The 24984-nt window shown below is 50.8% G+C and overlaps 1 protein-coding gene across 1 annotated transcript in view; it reads right to left on the bottom strand.

Moving 5' to 3' along the window:
* LOC144168760 (transmembrane 9 superfamily member 2-like) overlaps positions 1–15619 on the bottom strand; it is a 53572-nt gene extending 37953 nt beyond the window's left edge. The window contains exons 1-2 of the mRNA XM_077697722.1: positions 15338–15619; positions 5761–5828 (exon numbers count right to left, since the gene is read on the bottom strand). Coding sequence (XP_077553848.1) covers positions 5761–5828; positions 15338–15472 — 203 coding nt within the window. The 5' untranslated portion in view covers positions 15473–15619. The remainder of the gene's footprint in view (positions 1–5760; positions 5829–15337) is intronic.
* Between the last annotated feature and the right edge of the window lie 9365 nt (positions 15620–24984).

Below are 24984 nucleotides of genomic sequence, written 5' to 3'. Positions count from 1 at the left end.
ACTTAATAAATGCAGTAAAATCAGTCTGTGGGGTGCACGACGCTTGTCAATTAGTTTAAAGGATATGTCACAATGAATAGTTGACATGTCCCAAGGTGGGACTAGGTTGGCGATAGAGGTTTTTATGCCATCATCTAAAGACACCCCTATCTCCTCTGCAAGGCCTTTGACACGCAAGGCTAAAGGGGCAGGGATCGACGGGCGCGCTAAATACAAATGGGCAGATGAGATGTCATTCAAAATAGAATTGCATGGGTGATTCGTCATAGACATTGTCTCATTAGCATAGAGGACTGCTGTATAAGCACGCTGGTGATCTAGGCACCAGTGGTCGCATTCTACATAAAGACTCTGGATTGGACTTGTCCTGAAGGCTCCGGAGGCAAGGCGAAGGCCCAAATGTAGTACGGGGTCTAACATTTTTAAGGCAGTTCTAGGACTCGTATGTTACGCTTCCATAGTCTATACGTGACCTAACTAAACTCACAAAGAGACGTAGAAGGCAGTCTTTATCAGCACCATAAGACTGATGTGACAACACTTTTTAAAATGTTAATGGTGTTTAGGCATTTTTGTTTGAGTTTCTTTAAGTGCTGTACGTACGTTAGTTTTCCGTCAAGTAAACACCTAAAAATTTGTGTTCTTTCTTGACAGGAATCCATTCTCCGTTCAGTGTGACATCGGGTTCTCGACGAACTCCACGCTGTCTTGTGAATAACACACATGTACTTTTGTAAGGATTCAATTTGAGAGAGAGAGCAAATTTATTAAAACCATTTTCTTCCATCCATTTTGCAAGCCTGTTCACGCCTAACTGTATCTGCCTTTCACATATGGACTGATTGCATGACCTAAAGCTAATCTGGACGTCGTCAACATACACTGAGTAGGAGATTGAGGGTGGCAACGATTTCCCAAGTGGATTCATTTTAATTACAAACAGAGCATAGCTTAGTACTCCACCCTGGGGAACACCATTTTCTTGTATGTATGTTCTTGATACCACTGTCCCTACCTCTTACCCTAACTGTTCGCTCCGACAAATAACTTTCAATAGTGTTCAGCATATGTCCAGACACACCGAATGCCTTGAGATCAAGCAGTATGCCGTAACGCCAAGTTGTGTCGTATGCTTTTTCTAAGTCAAATAAAACAGGAAGACAGTGCTGTTTGTGGATAAAGGCATCTTTGACATACGACTCAAAGGCAACTAGCTGGTCAGTTGTGCTTCGACCTGATCGGAAACCAGCCTGGCTGTCCAGGATGCCGTTATATTCAAGAAAATGCATTAGCCTCTTATTTACCATTTTTTCAAAAACCTTTCCTAGGCAACTTGTCAGAGCTATTGGTCGGTAACTGGCAGGTAGTGAGGCATCTTTCCCGTTTTCTCTGCTTCGCTCCAAGAACTCGGAAAGTATCCCACCGCCCATATTTTGTTAAATAAGTACAAGAGTGTTCGGAGAGTTTCTGAGTGCAGATGTTGAATCATTGTGTATGATATGCTATCCGCCTCTGGCGCTGAAGCCTTACATGTTCCCAAAGCGACCAAAAGCTCCGTTATGGAAAATTCGGTGTTGTATGGTTCGTCAGATCTTTTATCATCACGAATTGGTTTCTTCTCCATAGATGCTTTGTGTTGTAAGAAAGCATTTGTGTAATGAGCAGAACTCGATACATATGAAAAAAATTGGGCCCATCTCCCCGCGAGGGGGACTCGAGTAAATGCGTCGCATAGGGGGTGGGTGTATTGCGTTAACGTTTAGTGTTTGGGGAGTTGGTGGTAGTGAATGCATTGTATCAGCAGCTTCTTGACGTAGTTTGAATGAGTCAAGGATATAAGGCGCGTTCGTAGCCTCCCATTCTGTGTCGGCTTTGTGACGCAGTGGGTAGAGCACCATGTACATTGCGTTCCGCCCGCAGGGTCGAGGGATCGAAACCAGGCGCCGGATAGTATTTTTTTTTATATAGTGTAGGGGGAAGGGTGCGGACTACGACTACGGACGTCAACGCGGGTGACATCGTGAGTTACTGAAATGCTCTGCATTTAAAATATTTCGCAAGTGTGTTTGCCTGGTCCTCTAGGGTGTCGTCTGTACTGTTGACCAAAGGCAGGGTGTGTGTTTTACGTCCATGAAACTTTTTGATTCTGTTCCATACTTTGCCTGCATTTGATAGAGGTTACGAAAGAGTGCCAGCTATCCCTTTTTGCTTGCTGGCGAATGCGCCTTCCTTGTGCTTTTGCAGGTTTGAAGGAAATCAAGTTTTGCGTCGTGGGGTACCTGCGAAGGACACCCCACGCCTCATTTTGAGCCTGCCGTGCATGCCTACACTCTTCATTCCCCCACGGCCTCCTAGTGTTAGGTGTGGCACCAGATGTTTGTGGAATTGAGCCCTCGGCAGCATGAAGAGTATGGGCAGTCACTCGTACAGTTCACAGGCTTCATCAATGCCCAAATGGCTAAAGATGTGTATGAAAGCTGAGATAATTGTTTAAATTTTAACCAATCAGCACCAGATTCCTTAAAATTTTTATGGCAGATGGAACTGTTACGGGCTTTATCAATGCCTTTCCAGATGACAGGGAAGTGGTCGCTCCCATAGGGGTTGTCGTCCACTTCCCATTCAACAGCCGGAAAGAGGATTGCCAGATCCATGTGTGAGTATGTATTGTGTGTAGTGTTGTAGTATGTCAGCTCTTTTTTGTTAAAGAGACAAGCTCCGGATGAGAAGAGGAATTTTTCTATCAAGTGGCCCTGGGAATCTGTGCATTCAGATCTCCATAGTAGGTTGTGTGCATTCAGGTCACCTACGAGTAGAAACGGTTCCGGCTGCTCATCTATGAGAGACTCAAATTCAGAGCTAGATAAACGATATTCAAGGGGAATGTATAGTGAGCAAATTGTTGTTAACCTGTTGAAAATAATTGCCCGGACTGCAACCGCTTCTAGGGCGGTACCCAATTGAAGAGCTTGGCAAGGGATAGATTTTTGCGTAACTATGGCTACGCCACCAGAGCAGTGCATGCAGCTATCTCTGTCTCTCTTGGTGTGCTTAGGGTTCAAGTGCGTCTCCTGTAAACATAGGATGGCTGATTGTGTTTTGTGTAGGATTTCATATATATCATCTAGGTGTTCAAAAGGACCCCGGCAGTTCCACTGTGTGCTACCATAAATGTTTAGGGAGAAGATTTTGGCTGGTGTAGATGAGGACTTGGGCTGGATGTATACTACCTCTTAGTTGTGACTTGGGCCTGTGACACGGGCGGCTGGTGGCTTTTTGCCTCGCCCCGTGCCTTTGGCACTGGCTGAGACGGTGTTACCTCCATGTCATCGTCTGAGTGCTGTGACAGTGCCGAGATGCAGTCCTTGCGGGCTCCACCTCGGAGTATGTTTGAAGTGGAGGCATGAGCCCCTGTCCTCCCCGACTGTTGTTTGTCGGACACAGAAGAGGTCGTGGGACCGACCACATCTACGTCCATGGCCGCCTGCAGTCTGGCAGCCGAAAGAGGAGGACTGACGGCAGAACCGTCACTCCTGACACTCGCAGCTAAAGCAACACTGGCGGGAGCCACAGGTGTCGTGTCGGATGGTTGGGCTGCCTTGGGCAGCACCTGGGGGGGCTGGGGCGGCACCAAGTCTGCTTCGCAGTACTGGGTGGCCGCCGTGACAAGACGCCGCTCCGCCCCCCGGCGAGCTTCGTCGGCATACCTTTGCGAAAACTTTAAGTGTTTCTGTCGTGCTTCTTGATAGGTGATGTTCTGGGTGACCTTCATATACACAGTTCTCTGAAGGGGGATGATGTCCTGCGCACTTGGCGCATGTCAGTTTTCCGCGGCAGGTGGTAGTACTGTGCCCATACCGCTGGCACTTGAAGCAGCGGCGTGGGTTTGGTATGTAAGGTCGGACGTTGCAATGAAGGCAGCCTGCAGTGAGAGACTCCGGTAGGACACTGCAGTCAAAAGTTAGGATCACATGTTTCGTTTTTACTTCTTTGCCATCGCGTCTGATCATTATTCTTCTTATTGCAGTAACGCCCTGGTCACGCATGCCCTCGAGGAGGTCAGACACACTTTCATTGAGCAGGTCCATCTCGGAAATGACGCCCTGCGAGCTGTTAAGGCTCCGATGTGGCGTTACAGCTATTTCAAGGCCAAGTAAGTCGGTCTGGTTCAAGAGACTGTCAGATTGTTTTTTAGTAGATAGTTTTTAGTAGATAGTTTTTAGTAGATAGTTTTTAGTAGATACTTAGGCCAAGTTGTGACCCCAGATCCCAACCATGAGGCAGAGATAATTAGAAGGATCAGAATGGGGTGGGGTGCATATGGCAGACATTATCAGATAATGAATAGCAGCATACCATTGTCGTTGAAGAAGAAAGTGTATTACAGCTGCATCTTACCGGTACTCACCTACGGGGCAGAAACTTGGAGGCTCACTAAGAGGGTTCAACTTAAATTGAGAACGACTCAGCGGGCAATGGAGCGGAAAATGATAGGTGTAACATTAAGGGACAAGAAGAGAGCGGAGTGGGTCAGGGAGCAAACTGGTGTTAAAGACATATTAGTAGAAATTAAGAAGAAGAAATGGACTTGGGCAGGGCATGTAATGCGAAGGCAAGATAACCGCTGGTCATTAAGGGTAACAGAGTGGATCCCTAGAGAAGGCAAGCGCTGCAGGGGGCGGCAGAAAGTTAGATGGGCAGATGAGATCAAGAAGTTTGCGGGGATAAATTGGTCACAGTTGGCACAGGACCGAGGTAATTGGAGAATAATGGGAGAGGCCTTTGCCCTGCAGTGGGCGTAGACAGGCTGGTGATGATGAGTTCAACAAGCCCGTCCCCCGATGTCTGCTTCTTTGCTTTGTAGTTCGCGCCAACTACACTCTCAATGAACTTGGCAATTAAGAAGACCAACTTGCAGTTAACTGGAGATTCCTTGTTCTTGGATTGTATCACTAAGAAGCGAGGAAAGTTGTCCGGGTGTTAAACTTCATGTTGGGCAGAGGTTTGAATATTACATCGGTGCGGGCCCTTTTTGGGGCCCGATCAATTTGAAGAGAGGGTTTAGATAATACAACGTGACATAGTATAAAGCAGGGGACTGGGGTACTTTCTTCTTTGACGTTACCCTGATGGTCAAAGAGGTCCTGGAGCTCTCAGACAGGCAGGCAGCCCATCGGCCGGAGCTTGACCAGGGCTCCGACGGCCACCGTTCACGGCTTCTAACCCTTCACCTTCCAACTTCTCGCCATGGTAGGTAACAGCTTAAGTATGGGGGGCTCGGGGTTCGCGGTGTCGCCACTCACCGTCACCAAGGTGTCCCGTGCCGGGCTACCCTTTGCTTGTTCCATAAACTTTTTCACAGTCCACTTGGAGTAGAACCTTACATCTTCCCCCCATTTTGCAGATCTTATCATATTGGCCATATCTTTGAAGTGGCCCATCAATGTTCCCACACCGTTACTTTTGCTGCCTAATTTTTTCTTCGAGCAGCAAAAGACTTCAGCAAAAGACTTTCTTCATGCAGCAAATGACCTCGCTCACAACATTGCACCAATCACCTGTCCATCAACATTTATGCAGAGTGTCAGAAGCGATTTTGAGAGCTTGTTTTTTGTACATTTTTTTGTAACCCCACCCCTTATGTAATTAATGTCCCTCCGGGGACCTTTAACGTAATGGAATGAAACGAAACAAGCCCCGACAGGGGACGTTTTCCTGGCCCAGCACAGTGCCCAGACACGAAGGAGGGAAGGCACTCACTGCTGGTACTCGTAGGGGATGACCGACTCGTCCGAATCCAGCCGGTTCACGTACAGGTCGATCCTCGTCTGCACAAGGGAAGAAGAGCAGCAGCGCTCCTGTTAGGCCCGGGCCCCCCCACCACTGACTGGCAGGCACTCGCAGGGAGGTGGGTGTTAACTGGCCAAGGGATTGCAATGCTTGCAACGCATGTGTACAAAGACCTTACGTGCGTTTTTTCTCTGGCAGTACAATTTAGTCGTTGAAGGGCAATGTTGTGTGCGTCACCTCTCTTGTCCGGTTGTGGGCACCATTACAACCCCTGCACCTCCCACTGTGAGCTGAGGAAAAGGGGCTGCATGTTGAACACATCCTTGGCACCTTCGGAGCCTCACTTCTTGGGCTCTCTACGCACACGTGACGAATGGCGACAACCGTGGCCTGGAACACCAGTATAAGGATGTGGGCAACAGCCAAGGTGACGACGGGCAGTCCATTTGGCTTACGCTGCAGCCCTGCAACACAGGCAGGGTGTGGCCTCCCCACCACTGCACGACCAAAAGGTGGGCAAGCCACACATGGGCGTGCAGTCGACTCCCCTCAACGGGAGACCAGAAAAGCTGCACCACAGCCACGGCCCAGAGCCTCACTCAAGCAGGCGTTCCTTCTGGCTGCCCCATGCGCTCTTCCCTGATCACTGCAAGAATCCCCTCCGAAAGGGACTTGTCGCAGCTCGAAACGGCCACCCTTGTTTCCACACTCTTTAGGGACACACTTCACACGAGCCATTCTTTTTCCCTCAACAAGGAAGCATTTCCTTTGACGCACAACCCTCGCCCAGACAGCCAACTCGCTAGCGCCTATGACGTGTCGCACGATTGGCTGTCAGCAGTGGACAAGCAGCTCTGAATACGGCTTGCCCTGGCACACGCGCACCGCTCAGGTGAGCCAAGTCCCCGACGCGTGCCGCCCTTGCCCCCTGCTGCTTGCCCCTTCAGTGCGGTGCCAGCAGCAGCCAGCAGCTCCGACTGCCACCGGGCCCACTGGCTTGGCAGGGAAGGCCGCGTTCCTCGCCAAACACTGTTCTGGCCATCCCTTAAAGGGCCCTGCAACAGTTACTATCGATTGCGAGGAATGTATCTCCTCCTGCAAGAATTACGAAAATCCATTCACTATCGATGAGAAATCGCGCATAATCGTTCCCTCTCAACCCGACCGTGGACAGCGCGACGAAAGCTGCGCGCTCTCTCCCAGAGAGGGGGGCAGCTCGCGGCGTCCTCTTCAGTGGCCTTTCAGTGGCCTCTTCAGGCCGGGGAGTTTTCTCCTTTTCTCCACAATGTGGAGGCGCCTATTTCCGGTCTGGTGCCACAAAACAGCAGGCATGAGTGCCTGCTCGCAAGCGCACGCTTGGGCCAGTAAGGCGTTTTTGAAGCACTAAACGTTTGTAGTCGATTATTTATTTTTTCATTTAAGACATACTGCAGTCCAAAGACCAAGCAGGTGGGCAGGGATTAATTACATAAAAAAAGCATCAATCCGCATGGTAAATTGGTACATATTTCTGAAAACAGTCAAACAAGTGTGAGAAAACAGAAAGAAAAAATAAGGAACTGACAAAAAACAGGAATGATAGCAGTACACAAAGAAAAATAGCGGCACAGTGAATGTTTAAAATATTGCAGAAAGTACACGCTTTTCAAAATCCAACACATCACGCGCCGAAAACACATCAACAGGCAATCTATTCCACTGCTCGATTGTGCGGGGAAAGAAGGAGTGCTTAAAAAGATTAGCGCGTGCAAAAATTGGAGTTAGATTGTGCTCATGGGTGCTTTGAGTTGAACGAGATAAGCGGGGCTGAATATAAAGTCCTGGATTAACATTAAATTGTTGGGAATTAAGCAAAAACAGAAACCTTAGTCGTGCAACCTGCCTCCTGTTTTCCAGGGTCATTATATTGTTGTTGGCCATGAGAAAAGTGGTCCCGTTGAAAGGGAAGTATTGAGCTCATCACTAAAACTCCGCGCGCACTCAAAACACAAAAGAAACGGCAAAATTGTGCCTACAGGTTCAGGCATAGAAAAGGTGTACGCAGCGATGACGACGGCGGAAATGGGAGATATTAGCCGCGAAGTTGACCAGCGACAGCGGATCGGGCAGCCATGGCCTCAGTGACGTCGCTTAGGCCATGCCAGGGGTGCATAATGAGGAGAACCGAAGAGAGCGCGGTTGGTTTTTCCGCGTCTTTCGCAGCGATTCACCGCTTCACGTGCGCGTGAATATTTGGCTCAGGTATTCCTGGCAGTGTAATCAAAACGTCGCGCAGGTTTACTTGCACTGCTCAAAGAGTGTTGCAGGGTCCCTTTAAAAAACGGCACATTTGTTCACCAGCATTTCGACGCATTGCGGAACACTGCACATAGTTTCTGCTAAGAAGTAAAAGCAAAGTGATAAAAAGACAACCTGATGGAAGCTCAAAAGGCAGCCAATTCCTTCGGTCCCCCCATGCAGGGACAACCCTGTGCAGTCTCTTATTTGCCTGTACACAGGAGATCCTGGGCAGTCAAAGTCACCCCAGCAATAGAAATTCCACGAGCAAGAAAAAAAAAGAAATACTGAGCTGCTCACTCTCCAAACCATACAAAACACCATCCCCTGAGTACCCAGTTACCATGTAATCAATATCCGCAAATGGCGGTAGATTCCAAGGCGTACTGACTCCTACTTTGCGTGCCTGCTTGAAAATCGGCGCTCGTGACTTGCTATTGTGCTCCCGGCCCCATTAGCTTCTGGTGATCTGGCTCAGGACTGAATCTACACATGGTAAAATTCAGCAGTGTATTACTTGTAACAGTGTGGCCACTAAGTACTTGAAAATTATCTCGCAAACTGTCAGCACAGCCTGCAGGCAAGTGTTTCCTGACAGTGCAGTTACTCGAAATGAGCCCTAACATTTGACCAAACTGCCAATGTTGGCATTTTGAAAAAGCGCTTGACTGTGCCCTTGACCCGCAGATATACTGCAAAATGTTGCCCCCTTTTGCACGGAAATTAAGTTTAGTGGATCAAAGGTTATTTGGGATGTGGCTCGGATGCTAATGTGATGCTACGAGTTGAGTCACTACTGACATTCCTGCTCGTTCCAGGGCACCCACTGTCGACCCTGATCCTACTGTGGCATGCAAGCCCTCTGCAAGACAGGACTGGTGGTGCAGTTCTCGACTGCGTGCAGCACACACTCCCAAAGGGCTTCCTCCACTCCACCAATGCAAAGTGCCGCATGGAGGACTGTGCCCGTTGGGAGCAGCAACTTACATGCAATGCTAAAGCATGCCTGCAACAGCATTTATTTTCCCTAGCTCAGCTTACAGAAGAAACGCCAAAGTGAGTTGTAAACAAAGTGCCCTTAGCTTGTGTCATGTGGAAAGACCCAGAAGAAGATGTTGGAAGAAAAGATGAAGAGAAAGAAGAATCAGGATACGGGATTGCGAGAAGGATTTTGAAGTGACCAATGAAGAAGAGGAGGAGGAGGTAGCTGGACCAGCAAATGGGAGCATCACACGACAGAATGCGAGGTGAAGAGGAGGACGACCAAGTTGGAGTGGAGAGAGTGGAACGAGGTCTTGGGAGGAACGGTGGCAAGTTCGGGCCGTGCCCCACGACGCACCAGCGGCATCGCACCGTCTGGCAGCGGGCAGCTCGGGACCACCCATTACCAGCAGCTTCGCTCTGCTGGCCTCCTGCTGAGCCGCGCTGCTCAGCGAAGCCGTGGTCATCTGGAGCACTGACGACCAGCACGGGCCATCGCGACGTGCTGCGACGTTCGGCAACGCGGAAGCCTACCCACTGGGCCACGTCATCGGCATCACACCTGGTTCATCGTGGTACCGGCGGTAGGAATAGACAGTTCATTTGTTATAGTGACTATTTGACTAGATTTTTGGATAGTATCAGGTTGTGCTTGGTTTTTTGTGTATAGTGTGATATACTTGTGAGTGTGCTATGATCGCGTTGGTTTGAGGTTTGGGTTTTGTAAATATATTGCGTGGACATCGAATGTCTCAAGCCGAGCCTCATTTCTCTGCTGCGTGAGACGCGTGACAGCTTGCCAGATGAAAACCCAGCTTGCACAGGCCAGCAGTTTTTACAACTGCCTTCCACACACTGTTTCACGAGCAAAGCACATTCCGTATGCCCTTTCCGACGCCTGCCACAACAACATACCTGCCAGGTTCGCAGTGATGGCATTAGGGAGATCCGTCAGGGGAAGGGGGGGATTAGAAGTAACACAATGAAATATTTTACATGCATTTTTAACTTAGTTACAACAGAGCAGGTACCGAACTGTGTCGTCCAAACTACTAACAACCTACACCCCTAATCTTCAACATGGCTGACGCCGCTCTTTTCGGGAAGTCCTAGGAATTACTGCTGAGGCTAACAATGTCCGCCTCTGCGACACTTGGCCAAAAGAACGTGACCGAGGCGTGATCAGACATGGATGGTCGGAATAGGGTGCGACTTTTTTCCGCTCTGCTGAACTGCCTCTTGCATTCAGCGCTGCTGCGGTACTGACCGGTTCAACTTCTGCGCACGGGCGACTACGCTCTTTAACCTCTTCGCTGATAACAATGTCAAGTAGTGTAGGATTGCATTGCATTGCCAGGTAGTTCCGGCGCAGTAAGGCCATACTTGGAGAAAGATTTTGCAAAACACGGGTAGTTTTCGGAAGGTTTTTGTTCAGCTCGTACAATCGTACAAAACCATCAAAATTCGGGAAACCTGGCAGGTATGCAACAACCCACTGAAGCTGAGGGCCACCGCAACTCGGACACTGCCGTTTCCTTGGCTTTTGCTGCCGTCACCCGACGACACCCTGGCTTGCAAACAGCTGCTCCCCCTTTCTCCCATACCCAATTTTTCGCCCAAAGGCACAAACCGCGAGGAAAAGGGAAATTTCTCTGCTGAGGGTCGTCAGTCGGGAGCTCATTTGATTGATTGATTGTAGGGTTTAACGCGATGAGGCGCGCCGTAGTGGATTGATTTTGACTACCTCGGGATCGTCTTTAACGTGCGCCGAAACCTCGTACACACGGGCAGCTCCATCAGAAAAGCGGCCGGGAATGGAACCCGCAAACTCGTGCTCGGCAGCGCAACGCCTTTGCGCATTTTTCCATCAGCAACACAAACCTCCTTTGCGTCTGTCACAACAAACGTTAAGGTTGTCATACAACGTGTACATGTTTCGTACTCGAGTGTTTGTGCTTGTGTGTATATGTTCCTGCCTTCAAATCTCCTGCACAATTAAAATGCACTTTGTGTTCTCTGATGAGGCATAAAATATCAGCTAATTCAAATTTTTGGATTGTTCAGAATTGCGCTACATCAAACTTAAAAGAAATAAACTACTACAAACACCACCCAAGGCCAACTAGGGCAATGAGCACCAAAGAAAGAGTAACGACAGTGATGTAAACATAAATGTTAAATTATATCAGTGAAAACAAAAGTGAACTGAAACAGAAGGCAATGAAGATGGCTGGTGTCTACGGCCAGGATGATTACGCATGATATGTAAACAGCTGTAAAAATTTGATCTCTGCATAAACTAGGCTGCCCCACTCCTCTGCCTTTAGACACCCCCCCGCGTATCCCTCCGTCACCTCCCATCCCCAAACACATGCACCCTTCCGTCAATCAAGGCCCACGTCACCCGCCTCCGAGCCGAATACCACAACAAACCGGACACTCCGTACACATCCCGCCCTGCTCACGCACTGCTTGTCGTCCCCTCCAAATCGGTCAATATTATCTCCCGACGGCTTCCCCTCACAGATTGGCAACAGGCTTGCCGCAACTACTGTACAGGCCGCGTCTCTCCCTCAGCGCTCCTCAATCGAGGAGGCACACAAGGGGTCCTTTCCGTCCCTCCCATCATTACCAACACCCTCCTCCCCCTCACCCATCCCTCAGCATTTGGCGTCCACTGCAGACCAACACATTCTACAACCCCTACAGCTGCCCCTCTTGCTCCATCCCTGGTCTGGGAACGCCCCTACGCGCCAGCTCACAGTGCGAGGACCAAGAACACCTCATCGCTCGCGGCCATCCGGACTAAGAAAGCCGCCCACTCTTGTGCTCAATAAACGTTTTCCAATCCAAAATCTATTACAAACTGAACTGGTTTAATAGAAAACGGTCCGTGGGCTAAAAAGTACGATGGGTGCACTGGAATGTGTCGTCTGTGCAGTTGCGGGAAATGCTTGCGTCGTGTTGTGTCAAGTGGGCAAGTGGGAGTGTGGCCGTTATGTAACCTAGCATTGCCAAGTGGTTTTATTACACATAGCTAGTCTGTTGGCTGGAAATGAGTGCATGGTGCCACTGTGGCCCCGAGTGCAGCAGCGGCGGCCCCCTCCTCTGCCAGCGTGGCCTGGGACCCAGCACAGGACCAGTTCATGTGTCTGAGAATACCAAGACACGATGGTGTCAAAAGCGTGGTTTTAGCACAGCTCCTGAGAAAATAGTGGTGTGGATGCTCATGGTACTGCACGCACTAAAGTTCGGACCATGGCCAGCACAAGACACCACAGTGGAACTTCTGGATGCATGTCAACAAGTGCTGCAAAATTGTACTTCTTGGCACTCGGTTTTTATCAGTTTTCACAAAAGACATGACACAGGGAGGAGCTACTATGGTGGCTGAGGATTGGTAAAAGAGCTCTCATTGCTTTATAATATATTCAACAAGGAAATGTATCCAAAACAACCCTCACACCAATCATGGCTTGAAGATTCACAAGTACAACTCCACGATTAACTCATTTAAGCAGGCTTTCTTTCTCAGAACAATACATGATGGAATACGTTGCCAACGCTTTTACACAAAATGTTAAGGGAGCAGAGACTACTCTGTCAAAGTATGACGTAGACAAACTCATATCCCGCCGTTTCATTTGCTGGGCCCACTCATTGTTAACTCTGTCTGTGCTATATGCCTTTTTTCTTCTCTTTATTTTCCTTTCTTGGAGTGCTGTTTCTAAATGTTACACTAGTAATTACCCCGCTTTGATGCATAATTGTTATCAAGAAAGCGCAACGTGTTTGTATGACAATCGTACTTGCACTTTTGTATCCCTCTTTGCCTCCCCCCTACACTAATGCCTGTGAGGGCGATGGAAGTATTGAAATGAATAAATAAATAGAAGTGTCACCTCAGGTGCAGACGATTCCTCTTTCACTCCGTGTGAAAATGGAGCAGAAATGGATGGATGATTTAAGAAAAGCTGGGATGGACAAATGGCCGATTCAAAAGGATGATGGGTGTTCAGTGAGATTTTAAAAGCATAAAGCAAGTTGTTATACATTTGCTGGTGTCCCACTCAACATAAAAGCTTTGGAATGGGCCTGTGCGGAAAGCTAGACGGAGCATCATCATCCAGAAAGCCATTTTGTGACGTTCCTGAAGCGAATGCCAGCGCACCACTTGGACGGCTTTGCAGGTGCCCTGTACAGCACCTCCAGCAATTTCCTTCTCACGAAAATTTTATTTATTTATTTAGAGATACTGCCAATCTCGTGAGAGATCATAGCAGGTGGGCAAAAAAAAAGTACATTGAAGCAAAAAAAAAAAAGTACAAATGCTTTGCTTTCGAATGCACAAGCTCCACATCACACAAAATCTCTCTATCAGGCGTGTTGAGTCCATTGTGTGCACTGCAGCTGCCATTCCCATGAGCAGTTCTGAACATAGTCCATCACAGTCCGAGATCACCAGAGAGGACATGCAAGCAGCATAAACAAACGTCCTAGCATGAGGCGTTGGAGTGTCCCGGTGTGCTCTTTTAGCAAGCGAGGCATTGAAAAACGACAGTCCCGGCGTTTTAGTGCCGTGACGACAGGAGATGACATGAGACACCAACAGGCCGAGCCCCTAAGGGGCTTTGCCCCTAACAACATGAGTGGGGAGCATGCTAGTCCTGGAAACCACTCCAGGCGAATGAACACGGCAGATTGGTATTGACGAAGAAGTTCATGCAAACACTATGCATCACCGCTGGAAGGCTGCCAACTTATCTGCCACTCTTATCCAGAGAAGCACAGTGAAAGCTGAGAGCAGTACTCCAGAAATGGCTCTGGTGACGTCACACGTGAAGGAGTTCCCTCGATTGTACACGTCATTCTTATAAACAAGCCCCCCACAGTCCCTGTCCTGAACTTCGCCTTGGGGCAGAGCAGGAAGCTTTTTCCCCCACCTCTGCCTGGTGGAGGGGAAGCTGGGCGTGAGGGGACGTGCCCCAGCTGCCCCTTTGGAAGCCCTACTTCTCCGAGGCACGGTTCCCCTTTGGCCCTTCTGGGTGCTGGCCCCGCCAGGCTTGACGGCTGGGCTAGGAGGCACGCCGTAGTGGAGGGATGCTCCGCATTAATTCTCACCTTTAACGTGCACCGAAACCTCGGACACGCGGGCATTTTCGCTTTTCGAATGCTGCGATGGCACAATGGCCCCACAATCCCACTCCAAGGGCCCACATTTTCCAGCGGGAGCCCCAAAAAGCTCCACTGGGGGACCACTTTACTCTAGACAGCCGGAAATAACACCACCTCGTTGCCACCCACTGTTAAGCCGTGTCCTGCTGAAGGCACCTGTGATGACGCATTAGACAACAGTGCAATACACAGTGGACAACTCAAAAGGCATGCGTCACATGATACGCACACTTACGCCAGAAAACTGTCCGAAAACATCGTAGAAAGAGACAGCAGCTGTGCGGCATTGGGCGAAAAGCACGCACGGCTGCGGGTGCTGTCGCGACAATCATGCGCTGCCTACGCGGCCGCGGACGTGTATCACCAAATTATGCACTGGCGCTGACAGCGAGTAACGGCTTCAAACTTTCACACCCGCCAACTTGGAGACGGATAGACAAGATTCTTGGAAAAGAGCTCACTGCCGGGATTTTTGTTGGCAGTTTCATCGTACCGCGCAGGGAAGAACCTGTCGCCACGCCGAGTGGCAGGAGACCAAACGAACGCTGCTCGGGCGAGAACACGCAGTCAACGCAAGGAGGAGCGATCGGCTTTGTATTCGCCCCATTCGCGCGTTGCAGGGCCCGAGAACAACAGTACGAATCGGTTCGGCAACGCCTGCCACCTCGACACCGCGCAGGAGCCCGATTCATAGCGAGCGTATCTGCTCTGAACGCTTTTACAACCGGGTTGTTCGCGCACGACGCAATCGGCTTCCAGGCGAAAGTCGGCGGCGACGAAAGTGCAAGTGGCGCATCTGCGATGCAGCGCCGTTTGCATCGTGCCAATGTCGCGCCCAGCAGCCAGCACTGCGGGCATAATAAAGGTAACGGTTGTGGGCGCGGATGCACAACGTGGCACGCGACGTCGTCAGCGCTGGCTGCAGAGAAAAATGCGAAACCGAAGGCCAGCCCGAGCCATCGCCCGAGCTGTACAGTGGTTTCACGAACGCCAGCGGCCGACGAAGACCGCGGCAGGCACATGCACGCGACGAGCTAAGGACGGAGAAGGGAAAACGAACCGTCGCCCTCGGACGACGCGCGTGTCAAAGGAGCCGCTGGAGATCGAGTCTTACTTGGCACTGTTTGGTGGTCGATCCTGGCTTGCAGTAATTGACGGGGGCAAGGCCGGGCAGGTAGAAGCCGGACGCTACGTGAAGCACGGCCAACAGCAGGACACCGACGACACGCGCCTGAGTCTTGGGAGGCATGGCGGGGCGAGTTGTTACAGTGGCACAGAATAACAGGCACAAATCGACGGTAACGGCGTCCGGAGAATCCGCGGTACGTCGCCTACATAAGACGTTCCAGCTACCCCAAAAAAAGGTAGGCGGCGTGTCTGTCTGTTACGACAGCGGTGACAACTTCCTGTCTTTGTGGCCAGACTGGAACAAAACAGAAGCGACAGAACCATCTGCGAAACCGAAACTTTTGTGTGGAAAAGACTGCCGGAAATAAGAACAAATTCTTTTTCTATTTATTTCTTTTTAAACCTGTATCACTTGTTTAGTTTCGTCGAGGGACTACTCTTGACGTCAACGTTTTTGAAAAAAGAAATGTACACCATTTCACCTCAGCGACCATAGTCATATAGCATCCTCGATTAACCGCACCGGTGCACACCGGGGCACACCGGTGCGCCTTTTCATCCTCGATAAACCGCACCGGTGTGCACCGTCCGTCCTCGATAAACCGGGGTGCACCGTCGCGGGGCAATTTTTGGTTGCACCGCCGCGCACCGAGAGAGTCGACGGTGCGCCGGCGTGCAGTCCCGAGATGCATCGCGGACGATGCCGGCGAAGGAGCTTCCTCCGCCGTCTGCTGCAGCGACGGCGCCATCGCCGCACTCGTGTCAAGGCGGACGGAGCTGTGTATTGTTGCTGACAAGGATGGCGTGCTTGTGAATTCATCGGGCAACGATGCGACAGTCTCTTAACGGGCGGTAACAACGGCCAGTGATTCTAAATGAGGACGCGAACTTTGTGTACTTCAAAGGCGGCTGCATGCATTGCCAGAAAGTTGGGGATTGACATTCGTTTCGTTCGATCGAATTATCATGAACTGTTACCGCAGTGCCTAGACGATGAAGACCTACTTGTTTTGCTGTAACGGAAGGGCGGAACAAAACAGGCACTCGCATTACGGCTCAAACGAAGATTAGAAGCAGCTTGTATGTAGCTGTTTAGTGGAAGCGGTGGCGGTACGTTGTTCCGCATGTGTGACGGATTTAAGTTGTGCGTACATATAATAGAGAGTTTTAGCAGTACGTTCGTTACGTTCGTTACGTTCGTTCCGTTGCTACCGGGTTTACCGGGACCCGACTGCGCATGCGCGCGTACGTACCGGGTTCTTTCCGTACAGTGAGACGGAAAACGTGTTTTAGCACTCCGTAGCGTCGTACCGTTCGTTCCGTGTGACGGCTGATTAGCCGAGTAGTTGCAAAAATCCGCACGCTAAAAATACGTAAATAAACAACGCAGTTTCCCCTAAAGCATTGCAAATCTAAAATAAATCGCGCTCGGCCGGACGCATTGTGAGGCAGGGGCTGCGGTGGCGGCGACGGCACCAGAGCGAGCGCAGGTGACGACATGGTCGCGCGCCGTTCACGTGGAGGAATGGCCTTGGCCTTGCCCGATTGAAGCGCTAGACACATGTACAATTGGTACACGCGATTCGTATGCGACTGATCGTAACGACTGTCACCACGACTAGTCGTACGCGTGAATTTGAGACACATGGCCCGATGCGGGTGTGCGATGCCTCGTCGGCGCCGCTCCGCCCACTGTTTTTGCACCATGGTCAACTACGACGATCGCTGAGCTGAATTTGTAGATTCCGCGGGTTTGTACGCAAGAAATGGATAAAGCAGGCAATCGTGAAGCGTTTTCTGCATCGGAAACAGTCCGCGCACACGCCGGTCGCGCCTGCCAGCTCGGCACACTCAGCGGCTCGAACCGGCGCAGACCACGGTAGCAACCGCTTGTCGCTGTTCTCCCAAATCAATCTGATCACTAAAACGAAGTTCCACCTGCGAGAAAGTAGGTGTTAGTGTGGTGAAAAATTGTGCTAGGGATTGTTCTCGGGGCTTATTTTAAAAGCGGCGATCAGATATATCTGCCGCGATGCACGCATATGCTGACCGGCCGTTGATGCCGCGGCGCGCGGTGCGGCGAGTGGCCGAGAGATGGCGATACCTGCCTCGAAAGCATCGAAACAGGCTACGCAGATGTCTCGGTCACCGATAGCTCACGGCAGTTGTAGCTCAAATAAAGTTTCACATGCGAGAAAGGGGATCATAGTGAGGTGAAACGTTGTGTTACGGAGTGTCATTCGCAGTTGCACAGATAGCGGCGATCGCCAGGACGCTAAGCCTAAAGTTTTCAACACCCGAGCAAGCCGGTTGCGGGCTCCGGATACGGTAACACCGGTAACACGGAAGCAGAGCGCCGGGATAGACGCCGGCCGCGTACGGAACAAATGGCGCATGCGCAGTCGGGTCCCGGTAAACCCGGTAGCAACGGAACGAACGTAACGAACGTACTGCTAAAACTCTCTAATCATTGGCCTTCAATAAATACCACTTTCAAATATAGCTGTGTCTCATTACAGTGCTGTATTGTTACTTGTGAACGTTTTTATGAGTTGATTTCTTAGATTAAGAGATGGCGCCTGGGTAGAACCGCCCCGTTTGTCCTCGATCAAGAGAGAGAGAGAAGAACTTTATTTATAGATCCGGCAAGATGTAGTCAGCGGCCACGCAGGGCTCGCACTACGACTCTAGTGTGATTCGAATAAAGTCTCTTGTCACACCGGGCCTTGGGCTCGAGGGAGGGGAGTGCCTTGACAGGGGTATTTGGGTCCCGCTGCCGGTGAGTCCGGCGTGTGGTCTCCCGTTCTCCTCTGTCTTGCCAGAGCCTCCTCGAGTTGCTGGATCGCCCACTTTTGCTGGTGGTAATTGTCCGAGCGAATGCACCGCTCTAGTCCCTCAGGGAGCCGGTCTCCTGGCACCCCGGCTCCCGCCACGCAGTCTTCGGCTTCCTCGCCCCGTGCGGGATCGCCCGTTTTAGCAGTTCTTCCACACCTAGTGATGTGGCACAGAGTCGCGAGTTCACTGTCACATACACTGCACACAGCACTCACGAAAAGTTCGGGACACGCGTGCCTGGCCCACGCGGGAGTCAAAGCACACTTCACTTGCAGGTGTCTTAGGAGCACCGTCTCCGCTCGAGAGAGGTCTCGATGCGGGTTCGGGTACTCCCTCCTCGCCTCCCGATGTCTTCTGAGGATATCCCCGTAGTCCGTCAGGACGGCGCTTGTTGCTTCTTCGTCAGGATCCGCGGTGACTTGCGTTTCGCCGGCCCGGCACATGGAGAGCTCGCGGGCTGCAGCGTCCTCGATCAACGCACCGTCGTGGGGCACCAGGGGCACTGTGCACCGCGCCGGTTTTGGGGGCAACACCGGTGCGTGTTTATCGAGGACGCTAATAGTTATAGTGAACTAGAATGATCTAGTGGCGCGAACGGCGAGGAAGGGGTGTGCTCTTCTGTGTAGAAAACACCAGGTGGCGCTGCTGCGCTCTCTTCGAAAGGCGCCGCCGCGGCAATCGCTGTACTTCAGGCGATCTGCAGTTGTTATGGCTGTCGTTGTTCCGATGTTGGGTAGTAATTAACCTTTACAAAAAAAAAAAGCTACTCGCGTCTGGCATCCCCGTACCTTGCTAGGAACGTTTTGTTGCAAATCTGCCCGTTTGAGCGGTAGGGAAACGGCTATAAATCGTGTTGTTTGGTGTCGTCTGCTACCTGCGCAGATGATCGATACGAGCGTACGCGTTCGATGTGCTGCCGGCGGACAACTGGTATGTTTAATTCTTTACGAATGGATTTACTTTTTTTGTATTTACTGTAATAAAGTCCCGGCATGAACCTACTCGTGAATTTGCCTCTACAGAAGCAAATTATACCCAGTATTCACGCGTCCAGTAGCACCCGGCTGATTTTTTCAGCAGCAAAGTTTGCAATGAACAAATTACCTTTAGAGGAAGCTTTCCCCAGGCACTTAGGGCTGAATGCGGCGTTAGCACGTGCAATACATCACTAAACGCCGTAGCCGTCATGGCCCCTTTGCAGGCCGAACTGCTGTCAGCTTCTTGCAGCAAGCACACTGTTTGCAACAGCTGGGGAATCTATTTCACCGCTTCCGCATAACACACTACGAAAAAATGTTTGCGCCGACACTTTGTCGTCATGTGGATAGAAGAGCACGGATTTCTCGTGAAAAACTTCTAGCTTTTCTTCTCTTCGTATCGATGTGGTAGCGAAAAGAACGTTTTGATCGCCGGCAAAATTTAGCCGGCACCAGAGCTTCGAAGGAAGCTTGACTTCTTGAAGATGGCTAATTGTGAAAGCATCCCATTCCACAGAACTTGCGCCTTCATTTGATGAGCCCTGCGGAGAGAGAGAGGCCTCGTGGTGTGGCTGGCGCACCTCATCTTTTTCGTCTCTTCAGCTTTGTCGCTTCTTGCTGACTGCCGAAACTGGAACTCTTTTCTTTTTTTTTTTTTGCCCGCCTTTTTCTTTGCGGCTTCCGCCTGCATGCTCCGTACAGAATTCGACACACAGTAGGCAGGATGGTAGGTACAGCACCTGGAGCCAGTGACAGCTTCCCGCGTGCCAAGTCGCACTCACAGCCGTTTATTACGTGGATTTAATCCCGCAATATATATATGCACTCGGGCCCAAAGTGGCGCTCACCGACGGCTAAAGATATGGTCAAGAGTTTGTCCAGTCTTCCCCAATTTTGTTCCCACTTTTTGCGCAGTTCATCGTCCATTGGCGCGGCGAACAAAGACGCCTTGGGAGCACCTGGGTAACGTGACAACCCGGAGCAAAGGAATAGGTGTCCGTCCTTCGTTTTGACATCGCGGCTACCCGGCGCCTGTCCAACCTCTATTCGACAGCACTCGCAATAACTATTTTTATGACGATTAATACCCCTTGCTTCTGTAGGGGAACATCACGGAAACGTAAAACACGCAGAAAATGAAAGGCCGGCCTCGACCATAAACAGACGGAGAGTCTGCCCGACCGAGCGCCGCCAACGCATCGCACATCCCCTCGTGTCGTCTGCGCCAACGTTACTAGAATGTCTGCGCCGCTAGCAGACGACACAGCGCTACTTTGTTTGTAGCCGTTGCCCGATGGCTCAAACGGGTCTGATAAGCAACAAAACGTTCCTAGAAAGGTACAGGGACAACAAAAGTGAGCATCTTTCTTCCATAAAGGTTAATTACTGTACCACACTAAAAAACGGCAGCGGCAATAGCTGGCGAGCGCCCCAAGCAACGGCCCGTTCAACCGCGGTACCGTTTTCGGCATGGAGGAAAGAAACTCAGGAGAGGCCCCTAGCATCCCAATGCATTGCGAAAAGTGTGGAGGAAGTGGCGTCATTTTTCTTGAGCCCATGGACAGTGTTGCTTACTTGTTTACAACTGCGGCGGCCAAATTTGGGCAAATAGAACGGACAAATTTTTACGGCGCTTGGTATGTGGCTGCCTCGCAACGCTTGCAAACCAGTACAGTCGCTACGACAAACGTTTTTAGATTAGGCCAGTTTGAAAACTCCGCCGTCGGAGGCGGCCTTAACTCGTATGCGTTGGCCATCCCGCGAGCCTGTTGCTATGACGACGACAAACGCTACTTTCCCAGGCTTAAGAGCTGAAAAATCGTCCTTCTATCTCAAAAACGAAGGCCGTTTTTTGATTGAAACTTTGGGTGAGGGTTAGAATGGGCCAATTGAAGGCGAAATCAACAGCTTAGAACATGACATCGCATCGAGGAATTAGCGACGAAGCTGTTTTCGCTGCGAAGCGGGAGGGCAGGGCGACGCCATGTTAGTCAAATCAAACCGGAGATAGCAAAGGATGATGGGATAGAGTGCTGGGCTCAGTGGGCTCAAGTCATGGCGGGACTCGGCTTCACAAATGTGACGTCAGGGCCTCTCCTAACCTTTTCTTTCCTCCATGGTTTTCGGAGAAGGCGCAGTGGCGCCCCTGGCGGCGGTAGACGCGCTTTGCTTCAGCCGAACGCGGCAGAGCGCTCCCGTTCGCGCCACTGGATCAATACATTCTAGTTCACTGTAGTCATAGTAGAGTGAACTAGAATAGGGGAGTGGCCCGAGCGGGCGGAGACGGCGTTGCTTTCGGCGTGCCGCGCGCCGTCGAACACCGCTAGGGTGGCTAGGGGCGCTGGTGCACGATCTCGCAGCCGGTCTGCCGCACCCGCGCTGTCGCCGCAGCCCTCGATCAGATCGGACGAAACGTAAAACTTCGAAGGCGGTATGTGCACGTGCGTTCGGTGGAATCGGTGCGGAGGTTCTGACGTGTTTTTCAAAACAGTGAGAGAGTGCACTTCGTCAAGGACCAGCATGTGAGGAAGATGGCGAAAAGAAGGACTGATGCGCACTGTTTTGCCCAGGCTGTCACACCGGCTATCAGGGCGCTCCAAAGGCCTTTTTTCGCCGCCCCAAGAGACGAAGAGGTTCGAAAAAAGTGGAAGCGCAATTTGCGCCGGCAGGAGAGAGAGATAAAACTTTTTTTATCGAGCTTTTAGGTGTGGTGGTTCCCCATTTCAGGTAACCATGTGCCGTCCCGGCTCGACTGGCCCTCTCGACCAGCAGAAGTTGATCTTGAGGGAGGGAGGTGGACAGCAGTATCTCCCACTTCTCAGGAGTAGGGGAAGAAAAAGGAGGTGGGAGGTCTGGGTTCTTGACGCACTCCCATATTATGTGCCATAGAGTGCCTGGTTGAGTACAGAATTTACATTGTGCGTCGAATTGTGTGGGAAATAACAGATGCATCCTGACTGGATGGCGAAACATATTTGTCACTATTAGGACAAGTATGCTAAACCAGCTAAACTAGGTATACTAAACTAGGTAAATGACCGTAGTACTGGACCAAATTGCGAAATAAACTGTGACAGCACACTGAAAGGTAATCTGTTCTATCTCGTTCACTGTATGTATACTATAAAAATTGCAATCGGGTTTGAAAAAGGTGAAGCTGGGCCATTAGCTGTACACAACTTTGCTTAACATGTAGCATTGCATGTAAGTGTTAACATTAGTTGGTTACTGTTCTTTTTTTATAGTAATTATAACAAGAAATAACTACAAAATAATTTGCCTTTCGCCATGATAGCACCTCTGATCTCTGAAAAATAGTAAAGACTCCATACCATATTCGCAAGCAAGCAGCAGTTAGTTTCGGTTTTGTGCTATGCGGCGGGCGGGTCTAAACTTCCTTTTAGGAGATGGGGGGGGGGGGCAACGTGCTTATTTGCGCACATGCGCCGAATAATACATCAGAGTTGACTGCAACACCTCGGCTAAAAAATGTGTCGCTCTTAAATGCTGCTACACGAGCAGTGACGTGTTTTTAGAACCGCGATGCTCTGCCCTGTGCAGGGACTACAGTCCATGAATGCTGAACACCTCCCAGTTCGTGAAAAGTGAGTAATTATCGTTCGTCAGGCAGTATTCGGCGTGTTGCGGAGAACACAGGTGATAGTTCATTGACATTCTGAAGCGCCCGCGCCAGATACAAAGCTCGAGGTGAATCAAAATCGCGGATAGCGGAACTAAGGTGGCTGCAACCAGAACGAGGCCGCACTTCTTGGGTTCGACCTGGAGCAGGAGTAAGTAAAGCAAAAATCACGTTTGGTCGTTTAGAATCTTGCTTAGCTTCTGAATGCCTTTGAAAACCAATAGAGAATGCGAGAACATGACAGTGCAAGGCCAGACGCGTAGTCCCACTGCGCCACAGAACAGGGACTGCGCCAGTCCAGCTGCGAAAGGGCGCAGTCGCGCCACCTCGCGGTGTCGACGCCAACCGGAGTGGCTCGGCGCCGCCGCTCGGGACACTCCCTTATTCTAGTTCACTCTAGTCATAGGGTCCCTAGAAATTGTGCTAGCCTGCCGTCCGCGCGCTTTCTCTATGGGAAGGCGTGTCCGCGCCGCTGATGCACGCACAGCGCTGCGCAGAGGGCGCTGCGAGCAATCGGAGCTAGGGTATGGTGACCCTTCTAACCACCATAGCTAGGGTGCCTCGATGCGCGCCCGCTCCGCTGAGGGTGGCGCCACTCTTTGAAGGGGTCGCCGCCGCCAAGACCGGTTCTCGGGAGGCGCCGCCGCCATTTTCTTGCAACCCGCCCCCGCCGACTCCGTGCTAGGCGCGCGAAAAGCGGCGCTCTTCACAAAGTATCTTTGCAGAACGCCTGGGTGCTGCGTTCCCCAGTGTTCTAACAGCTCTAAAAATTTGTGGAGGATGTTTTCGTTTCTTAGAGACCCAAAAAAGCGGCTTCTAAGTTTTGTGGACGGTGAAGATCAAGCGGGACAAGTGGCAGCCGACGAACCACTCCTGCATATGCAGTGTAAGTACAGTGGTGATCTCGCTTAGGATGAAGACGGGTGCGCATGGCCGCCGGTACTATCAGAGCAGCCTACCGTGGGATGCGTGTAGAGCGAGGCTATAATTCTAGCGCGCGCATCGCGTCATATCGGAGCGTGTGAACGTCGTCTGCTAACTTCATCGTGCTTGAAGCGGTGGAGAAATCGGCCGCTGTAAAAATGAGTGGAAACTTGAAACCGCAAGAAAACTGTTTCTTGGTGAGCGGTTATCCGTTCATTAGCTTCAATGCAATGCAATTGGTTCGTCACATCGCAAGTTCGCAACTCGCCAGCATGCTTCAATGAGACTCCATAAAAAGATGACGTTAATTGAAACAGCAGTTTATTTGTTTTAAGTAATTGCCGCTGAAACCAATGGAGCCCATGCACACAATGTTTGTCAGAAATACATTGAGAGCTTAAAGTGAGCTAGGGCACTACAACCCCGATTCAATTTACGGTGGAAAAGATACTTTGTGGTTTTTATTAGGCATGTTCGTACAAGGTTCGATGATTCGGTGTTCAAAGCGAGGCACCATTAGCAGACGACGCACAGCATAGGAGAAGATGATCAGACGCTCCGATGACGCAATCCGGGCGTTCAAAGCAAATTACGGCTCGACACGCACAGCGCATGCGCGATGCTTCGCGCGGCCGACGGTATGCTGCTCTGATGGTACCGGCGCGCACGCGCTCCCATGTTTACCCTAAGCGAAATCACCACTGTACCCGGCTTCTCAGCAGTGCCAAATCCATTTGGGGCTGTTGTCAGCTTGTCTGTGTGGCTGTTTCTAGATACCAGACACACGGTTTTATGCGTTTATGTTCGATTGATTGATTGATTCTGGGGTTTAACGCGCCGACGCAACGCAGGCGATGAGGCGCGCCGTAGTGGAGGGCTCCGGATTAATTTTGACCACCTGGGGATCTTTATCGTGCGCCGAAATCTCGTACACACGGGCGTTTTTGCTTTTCGCCTCCATCAGAAAAGCGGCCGCCGCGGCCGGGAATCGAGCCCGCGACCTCGTGCTCAGCAGCGCAACGCCCTAGCCACTGAGCCACCGCGGCGGGTCGTTTATGTTCGAGGTTTCATCATGCTTTTGCGGTCTTTTTATATTTGATTGATACAAACGGACGGGCCGATATGAAACGTGTGGCGGTTTGGATCTTCAGTTCTTTCATTTTGTATCATGAAATAAGGCGCTCGTTGTAAGAAGGTGTGCGACCTTTCTCAGTACCGAAGCGTCATCCCGGCGCATCACGCTTACTTCACCAAAAG

This window comes from Haemaphysalis longicornis, unplaced genomic scaffold (genome assembly GCF_048455015.1).
Source record: "Haemaphysalis longicornis isolate Haplotype H1 unplaced genomic scaffold, Haemaphysalis longicornis Haplotype H1 scaffold_2, whole genome shotgun sequence".
In the NCBI taxonomy this organism is placed as follows: Eukaryota; Metazoa; Arthropoda; class Arachnida; order Ixodida; family Ixodidae; genus Haemaphysalis; species Haemaphysalis longicornis.
The sequence above is the reverse complement of the archived record's forward strand: the minus strand, read 5'-3'. Positions and strand labels throughout refer to the sequence as shown.